The sequence below is a fragment of the Pseudorca crassidens genome, chromosome 10 (assembly GCF_039906515.1).
Source record: "Pseudorca crassidens isolate mPseCra1 chromosome 10, mPseCra1.hap1, whole genome shotgun sequence".
Taxonomy (NCBI): Eukaryota; Metazoa; Chordata; class Mammalia; order Artiodactyla; family Delphinidae; genus Pseudorca; species Pseudorca crassidens.
The window spans coordinates 106,960,676-106,975,527 of NC_090305.1; the positions used below are offsets into that span (position 1 = coordinate 106,960,676).

Genomic DNA, 14,852 nt, shown 5'->3' on the forward strand with positions numbered 1-14,852 from the left:
TCCCACCATCGTGCGGTGGTGGTTCTCTGTAGGCTCAGTCTCCCTCAGTCCTCACAACAGTCTCGAGCATAACCCACCTGTTTCAGGGGTGAGGAAACTAAATCTCCAATCACATTGTTAACAAGAGGAGACGCTGGAAGAATAATAGGAAAATAATGAAGGAAGACTGTGCAAAAGGGGAAAATTCCATGACCCCAGTATTCCAAAGCTTCTGCCAGAATAATGTTTGTACACACGCGTGGGTGTTTTCACACAGTTGTGGTCACGCAGTGGTGTGTGCACCCCGTGGTGCTCGCCTGCGTTGGCCATGATGCTTTTCTGTGTTTCTGCATTGATTTTATCATGGACCCCAGTGGCTGCAGGATGGTTAGTTGACTTAGTGTGTGTGGTCATCCCAGGTCCGTTTAATGCAATGCACAGCAAGCTCCCAGCCTGGGACTTTGCTGTAGACAAGAGTGCTTGCCTGTCCACGCTCTTTTCACTGTAGCACAGAAGGCATAGCTTTTGTGCTGGGTGTTTTCTGTCTGTGCTTTGGTCCATCCCCGTTGTCTGTACCCTGCGCTCCCCACAAACTGGTGGATTGGCTGCGTGCCCTCTGGCTTCTGCTGGGGCGTGGCCATCGGGGTAACGGGAAGAGCAGAGGAGGAAGCATACGGCGGGGTCTCCAGGCCCGCTGGGCACTGAAGGCTGGTTCTCCCCCGTGGTCCAGCTTTGGGTGGCGGCACTGGCCCCGTCGCTTACCCCTTCACAGGGCTGGTGGCGGCCCCCCTTGCACCCACTGCTCTTCCTGCCACACCCTGTAATGATTTCTGCCCTCTCCTCAGTTCCCCAGCTGGAGTGTCACCTGTTTCCTGCCAGAACCCTGACAAAGTGGGAAAGTTGGTTTTTGTTTTTGTTTTTGTAAATAAATTCATTGATTTTATTGATTTTATCGATTTTATTTTTGGCTGTGTTGGGTCTTGATTGCCGCGCGCGGGCTTTCTCTAGTTGCAGCGAGCGGGGGCTGCTCTTCGTTGTGGTGCGCGGGCTTCTCGTTGCGGTGGCTTCTCTTGTTGCGGAGCATGGGCTCTAGGCGCCCGGGCTTCAGTAGGTGTGGCGCGTGGGCTCAGTAGTTGTGGCTCGTGGGCTCTGGAGCGCAGGCTCAGTAGTTGTGATGCACGGGCTTAGTTGCTCCGCGGCATGTGGGATCTTCCCGGACCAGGGCTCGAAGCTGTGTCTCCTGCATTGGCAGGCGGATTCTTAACCACTGCACCACCAGGGAAGCCCCGGGAAAGTTGGTTTTTAAAGTTCAAGTTTACTCAAAAAAATTTAGCCTAGAATTTCATATATTAAAGGTAGTTCACCTCAACTTTGCTCGTATGCTTGGGACGCTTGTCTTTCTTCTTCCTTCCTCTGCCCCCGTCCCCTCTCCTGTCCAGAAAGAGTCCGCTTAACCTGGACACCAGGAGAGATGTGCTCTCAGAGGGCTCTTCTGTTTCTAGCCCCGTGTTGTTGAAGGATCCAGAGTAGATGTTACCTGGCAGCTGGCAGTGGACCTGTGCTGGCTCCGAGGAGGACTCAGGTTCGCAGAAGCAAAGGCTGGAGGCTGCAGTGTTGGCCTCAGTGCAGCGTGGGCCTAATTAACCCGACGCGGTTCTGACCACTTTGTGGGTCAGACTCAAGTGGAAGTTTTGGACTCTGTCCCCAGGTTCACGTGCACGTCCATGTTTTGCACATCCCTGGGCCTCCTTCATGGACCCTCGGTCAACAAGTTTGGTGAATCCTTTCGTGTTGTTGTGGGGCGTGATGGTGACCCCATGACCGTCGAGTTTGTCATTTCCACGTTTTAATAACACCCACTCTGCACGCACGCACACACACACAACGTTACAGCTGTGACTTTCTCTCTCAGGTCTCGGTGGTACTTGTGTGAACGTCGGCTGCATCCCGAAGAAGTTGATGCATGAAGCCGCCCTTTTGGGCCAGGCGCTGACTGACTCGAGGAGGTTTGGCTGGGAGTGCGCTCAGCAAGGTGGGTGATGGCGCGTAAAGAGAGCGGTTGGGAGGAAAGGAGAAGGAACGAGCTCCTTAGGAGTCCGTGCTGTTTACGTTGCTGTAGTTCAGTCTTATGGTGGGAGTGCGCTCAGCAAGGTGGGTGATGGAGTGTAAAGAGAGCGGTTGGGAGAAAAGAAGGAAGAGCGAGTTCCTTAGGAGTCCGTGCTGTTTACGTTGCTGGCTGCGCTGTGCAGCTTATGGGATCTTAGGTCCCCGACCAGGGATCGAACGTGGGCCCTCGGCAGTGAAAGCGTGGAGTCCTAACCACTGGACCGCCAGGGAAGCCCCTGTAGTTCAGTGTTAAATTAGTTTAATAAACACTTGTGACGAGCCCACCGTGTGCCAGCCAGGCCCAGAGGACTCAAAGGTGGTCAGTTGAAACCTGCTTTCGTGGGCCTTAGTGCTTAGGGAGGGAGCTGTTGCAGCCTCGGCCATTCCAAACCCTTAGCAGAGTGTGAGAGGGAATAATCACTATTTTCAGATTTCTTTCAAGTATAAAGAAAACAGAATAGCAAGGGGCATTGTGTGGATTTTATCCATTACTGTGAGGACATTTGCTTTTTTATTAGTGTTTATGTATGTCTTTGATTAATGAAAAATGGAAAACAAATTCACCAATAAAAATCTATTGGTGGGACTTCCCTGGTGGTCCAGTGGTTAGGACGCTGCACGTCCACTGCAGGGGATGCGGGTTCGATCCCTGGTTGGGGAACTAGATCCCGCATGCCGTGCGGTGTGGCCAAAAAAAAAAACATCTGCAAAACACCTATTGGTGAGGCTCTGAGGATGCAGAGATGAGGAAACTGTCACTCCTGCCCTGGAGCAGCACAGCCTGCTGGGGGAGGGAGAGGGGAGGGGGGAGGGGAGCGACTTAGTGCCCGTAATTGGCGCTGAGGTTTCCAGCATCAACCTGAGGGGCACTCAGGAGCCTTGAGCCATGGAGGTGGCGGAGGCGGCCCTTGAGGTAGGGCGCGGGGCGGGAAGCAGCTCGCCGCACAGCACGCGAGCTGTGTGGGCGTGGCCACCATTGCTGGCCGGAACCCCCGGGACCACGGGCGTGCGGTCTGGGAACGTAGTAACCAGAAGGGCCATCGGGACTGCAAGACCTTAGGAGACTTGTCCACTGAGGTCCTAGGAAGGGTGACATGACGTCTGGGCCATAATCCCTGCCGCCGCCCGAGCCTCCGCACACTGTGACCTCTGCCCCTTCCCTGTGCTCTCCAGTGGGCGGGGCCCTCGAGAGCGCTGGAGGGGTCCAGGTCCAGATGTGACCAGAGGGTGAACCCCCGATGGGTGGGTTTGCCTTTGGGGACCTCCCGCAGCTTGACGGGAGCCCTGGGCTGCTGTCTCCTTGGGGACCGGCATCGGCAGATGGGATGGATCCAGGAAAGAAACCCCACCTAGAAGGTCCAGGGTGAGGAGGAGTCTTGATTCCGTCAGCCCCACCCTGGCTTCGACGGGAAGTGGGTGAACTCGGTCATCTAGACGCGGGGCATTCACTGGCACAGCCCCGCCGGGGACCCGGGGGCAGTGGCCGGGGAGGTGTCCCGCACCTGTCCTGGGGGCGCTCCCGGTGCCTCGAGACCCTGGGGCCTGGGTGCGAGATGGCTGCTCCCTGCCCTCCTCCGTGGGCTTTCCTTGTCTTCACAGCTCTGCTTTTCGCATCTTTTTGTATTTTAGAGGAGGAAGAAGTATAAGCCGTGACTGGCGTCAAAAAGGTTTCAGTTGCTGGTTATCTTCTGTTCACTTCTTGACTCTTGAAGCGATAGATAGGGTGGCTCATGTGTACGTGTGACTTAGCCGTGACAGTGCAGCCCCTTCACACCCCCTGGTGATTTCTCCTCAGTGAAGCACAACTGGGAGACCATGACCGAAGCCATTCAGAAGCACGTCGGCTCTCTGAACTGGAGCTACCGACGGGCTCTGAGGGAGAAGGCGGTGGCCTACGTCAACTCCTACGGGGAATTTGTTGAACACCATAAAATCAAGGTCTGTTGGGGCGTTTTGTCCCGTTCGTTGCTTTCCTTGCTTCTGCCATGCCTGCCATGAACCCAGACTCCGTGTTGCACGTTGAGGGCTGCAGCTGGTGTGCGTGTGCACAGCTGTGCACGCGTGTGCTTTCCCCAGTGTTCGTTGATTCCACGTCTGACTAAAGTGGAGACATTGCCTTTTAAAGAATTCTCAGTTTTAACTTATTTGCCTTTTGGTTTCATTGCCATCTTGAAAGAGAAAATGTTTAAACAGTTCAGAGTTCAAAATTCTAAAAAGATCAGAATTTTAGGAGTGCAATTCTTTTTTAAAATGAAACCTTAACTAGAACTCCGGTACATATTATTCATAAAAGCACTAGTAAAAGCAGTATCAGAATTAGTGTATTTTATACATTTGTATTTGTAATACTTGTGTGTTGTAAGATCAGTACTTAAGGGGAATGAGACTGTTTTGATGATCACAGACATTTAACTGAAGTATGAGAGCCGGTCCGGTACCATCCTCAACACCTGCTCCCCCTCTGCCCTCTGCTTTGGTGGCACAGTACTCGATGGCCTGGACAGGACTTGAGGTCCCTTTGTGGTCACCTGTTGTCTCTAGAAAGGTGTCAGTGGTGTGTTGGGAGCTGAGAACCTCACGTGGCCACAGGAGGCTGGGGCGGGAGCTCCAGTCGGGGGGCTTGTTTCTCAGGCCGTCACCTGCCTGCCTTCTCCCCGCCGCAGCCTGGCTGTTCTGTTCAGGACCCTCCTCCAGGCTGCCCTCCCTCCATCCCACTGTTTTTTCATTTTCTAATGAAAATGGATTTACGATTTGCTTGTGTAATTGAAAATAAACAAACAATGAACAGCTTTGTGGATTCCGCAGAGCCTGGATTTCCGGACGGCGCACAAGGTCTTCAGAGTGGGCGCCCTCTTTCCTTGTTCCTTCCCGGCACTGGCTGCTCCCCAGATGCCAGCTGCTCTGCGGCCTGCGCACTTGGCCACGCTCTGTCCTCTCTCCAGTCACCCGCGCGGCTGCCCTGCCTGGCCTTCCAGTCCCCCACTGCCCCGCACCGCGGCCGTAGTGCCCAGGCTGTGAACACGCCTGTTTTCTGTGCAGGAGGTTATCACAGTGCGTTACCATCTTTGCAAGTGTGTTCCCGCTGACAGGAAGCTCCGTAGTAACTACTGCGTCCCGGGTGTCTGATATTCTCTGGTATTTGATGAAAAGTGAAGTTTGCTTTGCTCTTTTCAAGGCAACCGATGGAAAAGGACAGGAAACGTATTATACTGCAGCAAAATTTGTCATAGCGACAGGGGAAAGGCCGCGCTATTTGGGAATCCAAGGAGATAAAGAATACTGTATCACTAGGTAAGATTAACTAGGCCATCCGACCGTAAGCTGTAAAGAGTATGTTTCTGTGTCTCCAGTGTATTTACTCCCTGTCTTTTTTCACAAAAGATTTGAACTAATGACACATCAAAGTACATACAGTGCAAAGCTAGGCAGTTAACATAATGGAGCAGAGAGCGTAGGCTCGGTAAATAATAAGGTCACAGGTGCACACAGGTGTGTTGCAGGTCTCCTGGTAGGTGCTCTGGGAACGGGTCTGGGATCTGGCTCTACAATTTCTAGAGCTCACAGGGAAGCAGTGATACTTCACTGCTTTAGGGTTTCGTGTCTGTATGGCAGTAACGAAGCAGGTGACCAGGAGAAGCACAGCTGTCCTAATACTGGCATGTAATAGGAATTCTCATTGGACGGTTGTAGCAGGACATACGACCTTGACATATAAAGCTGGACAATGAATTTCAAACTTTTTTGAGCAGGTGCACTTTAACAAATACGTTTTTCACTGTGTGGTTGCTCCGGTGAACACACAACACACACTCCAGACAAAGCCATGTTTCTTCGTATTACATAGAATGTGGTCTAATATCCTCTATTCCATTTTATTATTTACAAAATCTTGGCCTGTGACCCACTAGTTTGATTTTGAGACACTGGGCTGGACATCCCCCTCCACAGTGGACGCGCATTCCACAGGCTGTCTGTCCCCTTCAGCGCCTGTTCGTTCCGGCCCCGCATGGTACCATCCCGCCCGGAAACCCCTTCTCTCTTCGCAGCGATGACCTCTTCTCTCTGCCCTACTGCCCGGGCGCGACCCTGGTGGTGGGCGCATCCTCCGTGGCACTGGAGTGCGCAGGCTTCCTGGCCGGCCTGGGCCTGGAGGTCACGGTCATGGTGCGCTCGCAGCTCCTGCGGGGCTTTGACCAGGAGATGGCCGAGAAGGTGGCTGCCTCCATGCAGCAGCTCGGCGTCCGATTCCTGCGCAAGTTCGTGCCCGTGGAGGTGAGTTCCCAGCACCTGCCAGCCTTCGCTGTCGCCTCGCCCTCCCCGCTCCCGCGCTTTCCTGTTGCCCTCGTTAGCTCTGCTCGCCAGGGACCCTGAAGATGGTGCTCCCACCCCGGTCTCGGCGCCCGGCCGCCCCCTCCCCCTCCTCCCCTTCCCCCTCACTGTCCCTCCCCCGGCCGCACGTCCCATCTCAGTGCTGAGGCCTCTGTTCAGGCATCCTCCCCAGCTCCGCACCCATTTATGCAGCCGCCTGCTGGGCATCTCCACTTGAATTCCTCTCAAGCATTTTAAATTTAACAAGACGAAATAAAACTCTTGATTTCCCCACCGAATGTACTCCCTGCTGTGTTTCCGGCCTGTCTCAGTGCTCGGGAAGTGGTCCCCTGGAACACGCCATTTGTTAAGCCAGTGCCTGGAAAGCATCCCTCCGTGTCTCCCCTTCTGTTGTCTCCAACTAACCTAGCAACTTATCTCTCCCTCCACGTTGTCCCTGGGGACGGCCCTCTTTTCTCTGTCCAAACACCTAAACACACACGCACCCTGTGGTCCACCTCTTTTCTGTCACCTGTAGAGATAATCCTCGCACTGTTCCTCCTCACCAGGTTCAGCAGTTGGAGAAGGGGTCACCCGGGAAGCTGAAGGTCGCGGCTAAATCTACGGAAGGGCCAGAGATGATTGAGGGCCTTTACAACACGGTGAGCTTCTGTCATGTGAGCAGTGGGTGGATGAACACGCTCATAAGTTAGTGCAGATGAAACTCAGGGGAAAATCATACCAGCGTCAACTCTTTTCTTGATTCTTCGTGAGAGTCTGATACGTATGGAAGGTGGTTGTGCTGCTGACATTTGATAGTTTTCAGTGGTACAGGAAGCATACGATGGTAATATACGTGTGTGTGTGACTATGCAGAGAACAAAGTCTGGAAGCAGGTGTACCTGCTTTTAGTGCTTACTTCTGGGGAATTAGATGTCTTACACATTTCTGCATTTGAACATTTTTGCAATAAACATTGAATATACTTTATAATCCAAACAACAATAAAGGTATTTTCAAAAACAAACAGTGTAAAATCTCCAGACAGTGTGACTAGTCCCTGGACCTCGGGTGGCAACGATTCTAATTTAAACTGATGATGTTTAGAGACCATTTCTTTTGTAAACTGTAGTTTATACCTTTAACATAAACTGTACACTTATGTTTTACACACTCTTATAACATGATTCTTTTCAATTAAAAGTAGATAACGTGGAGAGGCTCACCAAAGCCAAAAATATGTAAAACAAAAACAAAAGTAAAAATCAGCCTCTGTTCAGATTTCGATTAGGATTGCGGTGGATGCGTAACCAGTGGGAAACACTGGACTTCTTTGCAGTGTCCGTTCTCCCAGTCCATGAACGTGGTATATCTGTCCTTTGACTTAAGCCATCTGTCATAGTTCCCAGCAAATTAGTACATTTCTCTGTAGACATCAAGAAGGTCTTCTGTTAGATTTATTGCTAGGTACTTACATATTTCTGTATAGTTACAAATGATGTTTTATGAAAAAAATGTCATTGTCTTTCACTGTTTGTTGCTGATATATAGAAATGCTGCTGATTTGTGTGATTTGAGTTAGTATTCAGTAAGCTTGCTAAAGTCATATTTGGTCATGTATCCTTAGATTATGTGGGGTCTTCTTTGTACATGTTCATATCAAGGGTTTTGCTTCCTCCTTTCGACTGTTTCCCTTTCCTCCTTTTTCTTGCACAAGGGCACCAGCCATGGCCTCCAGTGCAGTGTTAACAAGAAATGCAGAGCCAGGTGCTCCTGTCTGTTCTCAGGGTCGGAAGGAAGGCTTTCACTGTTTCATGGTTATAGAGTAAGGTGTTCCATAGGGTTTGGGTAGATATTCTTAATCACGCTAAAGAAATCATTTTCTATTTCTCGTTTGCTCAGTGGTTTCATTTGTTATTTGGGTTTTGTTTGTTTGTTTGTTTTAAAAGTCAGGAGTGGATATTTAGCGGTAAGGTTGTTTCTTTTGTAGCTGTTAATGATTTTTTTTTCTTTAATCTGTTAGTGTGTTGAATTACATTGGTTTTCTAATGTTCAGTCAACTTTGTATTCCTGATAAACCCAACTTGGTAATGGTCCTTTTTATATATTGTTGGATTTGGTTATTTAGAATTTTTGCATCTATATTCAAGAATTGTATTGGTTTATAATTTTCCTTTCATGTACTGAACTTTTCAGATTTTGGTATCAAAGTTATTCTAGCTCATGAAAGAAGTTTGGAATATGTTCCTTCTTTTTCTGTTCTCTGGAAGCATTTAGTAATATTAGAATTAGTTCTTTGTATGTTTGATAGAATTCACTGATGCAACCACCAGGGCCTAGAATGTTCAGTGAAGATATATTCAATTTTCTTTAACAGTCAATGGACCTTTTAAAGCTTTCTACTTTTTTCTATATCAACTTTTGATTTGTTATATTTTCTCAGAATTAGTCTGTTTCATCTAAGTTATCAAATGTATTGGTATAAAGTTGTGCAAAATATCTAAAATTGTGAATTGTTTATTTTTGTAATGATGTATCATTTACATGTAGTGATATACACAGTTCAACTGGCTTTGACAAGTGTACACGTTTCTGTAATGCACACCCCTTTGAGAATCACAGAGCATTTCTGTGGAGTCGGAGAGCTGTCTTGCGCCCCTTCCCAGTACCTTACCCCAAGCAACCCTGATCTGGTTCTGTCACCAGAGACCAGCTGTTCCTATTTTGATGTCACGACGTGGAGCCCTGTGGTACGTGCTCCTCGGGGTCTGACTCGGGGGCCATCCGTGTGGCGTGTATCAGTGGCTGGCTCTTTTCACCGTATGAACTGTCTGAATGTACCACAGGTCACTTTCCTGTGGAGGGATGCCAGGCTGTTTGCAGCTGGGTTCTTGTGACGAAAACTCTGTGAAGGTTCTTGCGTGAGGCCTTTTGTGGACACACGCTTTCCTTTCTTGTGGGTAAATACCTAGCAGTGAAATTGCTTGGTCACTGGGGACTTCCTGTGTTTGACTTTTGGGGAAACTGCCAGACAGCTTCCAAATGATTGTCTCAATCTATATTCCCACCAAGGATGCATGAGTTGTGGTTGTCCTGTAGCCTCACCAACATTTGGGGTTGTCGACTTTTTTGTTTAAGCCACTCCAGTGCGTGTGTAGTGGAATCTTGTTATAGGTTTAACTTGCGTCTTCCTAGTGACTGCAGTGATGTTTGGCAACTTCTCATGTGTTTTCTGGCCATTTAAATATTTTCCCTTGTCAAGTGTCTGTTTGAGTCTTTGGCGCATTTTTGGTTGGGTTATTGAATTTCATTTGGAATTGCAGGAGTTCTGTGTGTGTTGTGGGTACATTCCTTTTTCAGATGTGTGTGTGTGAATATTTCTTCCCATCTAGTTGTCCATTTAGTTTTTTATGGCATCTTTTGATGAGCAATAGTTTTAAATTTTTGCTGAAGTTCAGTTCATCAGATTTTTGTTTTATGATTCAAGTTCTCTGCGTGCTCTACCCAGAGGTTGTGAAGGTATTCTACGTTTTCTTCCTGAAGCTTTATAGCTTTATCTTTTATGTTTAAGCCTGTAATTCCTCTTGAACCAATTTTTGTTTACAGTGTGAGGTAGGAATTGAGGTTCTTTTTCTTCCATGTTGATACCCAGAGCCATCTGTGAAAAGACTTCTCTTTGTCCACTGAATTGCTTTGGTGCCTTTGTGATCATGTGATGTTTAACTGTGGTCTGTTTCTGTCCTCTCTGACCGGTTTTGGTCATTGAAGCTTTATAGTAAGTATTAGACCAGGGAGGTAGGCTCTCTAACTTTGCATAGGGCCTTTCCATATGAAATTTTTTTATTGAAGTATAACTGATTTACAATGTTGTGTTAGTTTCAGGTGTACAGCAAAGTGATTCAGATATATATGTGTGTGTGTGTGTGTGTGTGTGTATGTTCTTTTTCAGATGTTTTTCCAATTATAGGTAATACAATATACTGAATACAGTTCCCTGTGCTATACAGTAGGTCCTTGTTGATTATCTACTTTATACATAGTAGTGTGTTCCTGTTAACCCCAAACTCCTAATTTATCCCTCCCCACCTTTTCCCCTTTGGTAACCATAAGTTTGTTTTCTATGTCTGTGAGTCCGCTTCTGTTTTGTGAATAAGTTCATTTGTATCATTTTTTTAGATTCCACATATAAATGATATCATATGATACTTGTCTTTGACTTACTTCACTTAGTATGAAAATCTCTAGGTCCATCCATGTTTCCAATTTGTTAAAAAAAAAAAAAAAAGTCCTGCTGGGATTTTGATTGAGATTGTATTGCTTATGTAGATGAATTTGGGAGAACTGACATCTTAACAACATTGATTTTTCCAGTACACGAACCTCATACATCTTTCCATTTATTTGCGAGTTCTTTAGTTTCTCTCAGCAGCTTTTTGTCATTTTGCTCTAGAGGTCTTTCATGTATTTTGTCAAATTTATCTCTAAGTATTTCATATTTTTAAGCTACTGTAAATGGTATTTTAAACTTTAAATTTTCAGTGGTTAGTAGGTAGTACATAGAAATACAAATGATTTTTGTATATTGACCTCCTTAGGATTTGTTCTGCATAAAACACCAGTTTTGTTTCTTCTTTGCAATCTGTGTGCTTTTATTTCTTTTTCTTGCCTTGTTACACTGATTAAGACATCCACGACAGTGTTGAATGGAAATTGTGAGCGTCCCGCATCTCAGCAGTGAGGCCGTCTTTCATCACAGCTGGGATGTGAGCTCTCGGGTTTTTGCAGATGCCTTTTATCAGGCTGGGGAAGTGTTCTTTTATTCTGAGTGTGCTGAGGATTTTATTAAAATCCTCGACGGGTGTTCAGTTTTGTCAAATGCTGTCCCCACATCTATTGGGATGACTACGTTGTTTTCTCCTTTATTCTGTTAATGTGGTGAATTACACTGATTGATTTTTGTATGTTAAACCAGATTTGTAGTTTTGGGACAAAGCCCACTGTTTTTATGTTGCTCTATTTTACTTGCTGGCATCTGTTAAGGACTTTGCATCTATGTTCCTGAGGAGTGTCGGCTTCTAATTTTCTTTTATTTTCCTGCCCTTGTTTGATTCTGTGTCAGATGATTGTGCCGGCCTTCTACAAAGGACTTGGGACGTGGTCCCTCTTCTGTGTCCCGGAGAGTTTGTGTATCATTAATGTTATTTCTTTTTTTAAAAAAAATTATTGATTTATTTTATTTATTTTTGGCTGCATTGGGTCTTCGTTGCTGCACGTGGACTTTCTCTAGTTGCAGCGAGTGGGGGCTACTCTTCGTTGCGGTGTGCGGGCTTCTCATTGCAGTGACTTCTCTTGTTGCAGAGCACGGGCTCTAGGCGTGCGGGCTTCAGTAGTTGTGTCACGTGGGCTCAGTAGTTGTGGCTCGTGGACTCTAGAGCTCAGGTTCAGTAGTTGTGCACGGACTCAGTTGCCCTGCGGCACGTGGGATCTTCCTGAAGCAGGGCTCAAACCCGTGTCCCCTGCATTGGCAGGCGGCTTCTCAACCACTGTGCCACCAGGGAAGTCCTTAGTGTTATTTCTTAAGTGTTCCATAGACTCTACCAATGAAGTCACGTGGGTCTGGAGTTAATTTATGGGAAGTTTATACATCATGGATTCAGTTTCTGTAGTGAGTATAGCGTTCCTTAGTCTGCTAGGGCTGCCATAACAAAGTGCCACTAGGTGGGGTTTGTCTCGCCTCTGGAGACCAGACCCCTGAGATCGAAGTGTGAGTAGACTGGTCTCCTCTGAGGCCTGTCTCCTGGGCGTGTAGACGGCCGGCTTCTCCGTGTGTCCTCACGTGATCACCCCTCAGTTTTTGTTGTGTGTGTCCCCAAAAACCTCTTCTTATATAAGGATGCACGTCAGACTGGGTTTAGGCCACCCTAATGGCCTTGTTTTACCTTAATCACCTCTGCAAAGGCCCCATCTCCAAATACAGTCACATTCTGAGGTTCTGGGGGTTAGGGCTGCAACATGAATTTGGGGAAGGGGCACAGTGCAGCCCATGACGTAGGGTTACTCAGACTTGTATGGGTGCAAGTTTGGTAAATTATGTCCTTCAAGGAATCTATTTCATCTAAACTGTCAAATTTATTGGCATAGGGTGTTCATAATATTCTGTTACTGTCCTTTTAATGTCTGAAGGGTCCATAGTGAGGTTCCCTCTGTCATTCCCGTTATTGATCGTTTGTTTTTGCTCTCTCTCTAAATGTAGGTTTTGGTAGCAATTGGTCGTGACTCCTGTACGAAGAAAATCGGGCTGGAGAAGATTGGTGTCAAAGTCAATGAGAAGTGAGTCCCGGGTGTCACCACCCAGCGCTGCACGGGGCATGACCCGGCGCTGCACGGGGCACGACCCGGCGCTGCACGGGGCATGACCCGGCGCTGCACGGGGCCCGACCCGGCGCTGCACGGGGCACGGTGTTTCTACGCATCAGCTCATGGAGACTCTTATCTAATTACTAACATGCAAAGTTTCGATGCTTTAAATTTACTTTATAAGTACTGTGCCAGCTCTGTATTATCAATTTTTTCATTAATTAATTGATAACTCTTCATGTTTTCCTTAAATATCTCATGCGTTAAACAGTTATTTAAAAACGATTGTGGGAATGTATTCACCTACTTTCTGTGATTTAGAATGAATTTGTATGTCCTTGATCAGGCACAGAGAAAAACTTCAAAGCTATGGGTTTGGCTCTGGGGGAATCTAGAGATACTTTGGCACCCAGAAAGTGGGCCTGGGTTTTCAGACAGAAGGGTGTTTCTTCAGGAACCGGAGGTGCCCCAGTTGTCTGAGCCTGCAGACGCTTGATGACACAGTTGCCTGAGCGGTTAGCGGGGTCTTTCTCTCTGAATCAGCCTTTCCCTGGACAGGCGTTCGTGTCCAGCAGTGCAGCGTCGTCGTAATATCTTTTTTCTTTCCAAACATAACAGGACTGGCAAAATCCCAGTGAACGACGTGGAGCAGAGCAGCGTGCCCTATGTCTACGCCGTCGGGGACGTCGTGGAGGGTAAGCCTGAGCTCACGCCCGTCGCCGTGCAGGCGGGCAGGCTGCTGGCTCGAAGGCTTTTTGGGGGCCGTTTAGAAAAGGTAAGTTTCTTACTGCTGTTTCTGAGATAATGTCTAAAGCAAAATCATGATTTGAGGGCAATCAGTACAGCTGGCACCGTGTGCCTGTTTTGCCGGGGAAGCTTCCCCCTAAACCGTTTGCAGTTCCGTACCGTTTACTGGTGGTTTAAAATAAGTATCTTATGCGTATCTTAACGTGCAAGCCATTGTACTGGGTGACGTACGGGGGGCGCCCAGGTAGGGACGTCCTGTCTCCTGACTGGAGGGGTCTGGAAACAGGTCCCGGGTGGATGCTGCTCTGTCACCGGGTGGCAGGGCCCTGCGGCCCGGGGCGGACGGGGCCGGCCTCTGCACCTGCCCAGCCTGTGGACCTGGTCTAGCCACCCTGCTCCTCCAGGCTCTGTTTCAGCCGACGCATGGCTGACGGTGCATCTGGCGCCCCCTGCAGTCTCCCCACCTCCTGCAGTCTCTGGTCACAGACGAGCCTCTTGCTCTGCGGGCTCTGTCTGCCGGGGCCGACGGCGGTCTCGGGAGCCCCCAGCCCTACGCGTCAGGAGAGCAGGGACCCGTGCGCTGCTGGCAGATGAGGGGCAGCGGGGGAGGTGGCCGGGCCGCATGGGGGCGGGCTCAGGGGGCCTGCTGTGCTGCCCCAGCCTCAGTGCAGAGAGAGGCCTGGCATGTGCTGGCAGAGCGGGGGTCCCGCAGCTGGGAGGGAGGAGTCTGGGAGCCAATCTGGTGTCAGATCATCAAGAATCTGGGAGGCTGCAGTGAGGAGCTTTTATGTCCCCCAGCGTTTCATTCAGAAAGGCATCAGACTGCAGAAGGTCTGGTGCCAGTCACCCTGTGGACCTCCCACCCGACCGCGCAGGTGTTAATGCCCCCTGCCTGCATTTCCGAGTACGTGGATGTTCAGCACAAAGACTGTTCTGCTGAGCTTCTGGAAGTGAGTGGCAGGCGCTTTGCCCCCAGAAAACGCTTTCAGCAAGCGTCCCCTAAGAGCAAGGGTGCTCGCCTCCATAACCACAGCTGCATCTCCGCGCTGATGGAGTGCGTCACCCACGGGCACACGTGCGCATCGCCTGGCACATCTGGCTTTTCAAGCTCTTAGATTTCTTTTAATTCGCTAGAGCCCCTGCCTCTATTTACCTGTTTCTTTGCTTTATTTCTCATGATGGTTTTTTTTTTTTTTTTTTTTTTTTTGGCGGTACGTGGGCCTCTCACTGTTGTGGCCTCTCCCGTTGCGGAGCACAGGCTCTGGCCGTGCAGGCTCAGCGGCCATGGCTCACGGGCCCAGCCGCTCCGCGGCATGTGGGATCCTCCCGGACCGGGGCACGAACCCGTGTCCCCC

The 14,852-nt window shown here is 48.9% G+C and overlaps 1 protein-coding gene across 7 annotated transcripts in view; it reads left to right on the forward strand.

The window, feature by feature from the left end:
* TXNRD3 (thioredoxin reductase 3) overlaps nt 1-14,852 on the forward strand; it is a 41,059-nt gene that overhangs the window by 16,560 nt on the left and 9,647 nt on the right. For all 7 annotated transcript variants that reach the window (XM_067755722.1, XM_067755719.1, XM_067755720.1 and 4 more), the window contains exons 6-12: nt 1,892-2,011; nt 3,881-4,023; nt 5,261-5,376; nt 6,132-6,357; nt 6,963-7,055; nt 12,647-12,723; nt 13,369-13,525. In XM_067755722.1, coding sequence (XP_067611823.1) covers nt 1,892-2,011; nt 3,881-4,023; nt 5,261-5,376; nt 6,132-6,357; nt 6,963-7,055; nt 12,647-12,723; nt 13,369-13,525 — 932 coding nt within the window. The remainder of the gene's footprint in view (nt 1-1,891; nt 2,012-3,880; nt 4,024-5,260; nt 5,377-6,131; nt 6,358-6,962; nt 7,056-12,646; nt 12,724-13,368; nt 13,526-14,852) is intronic.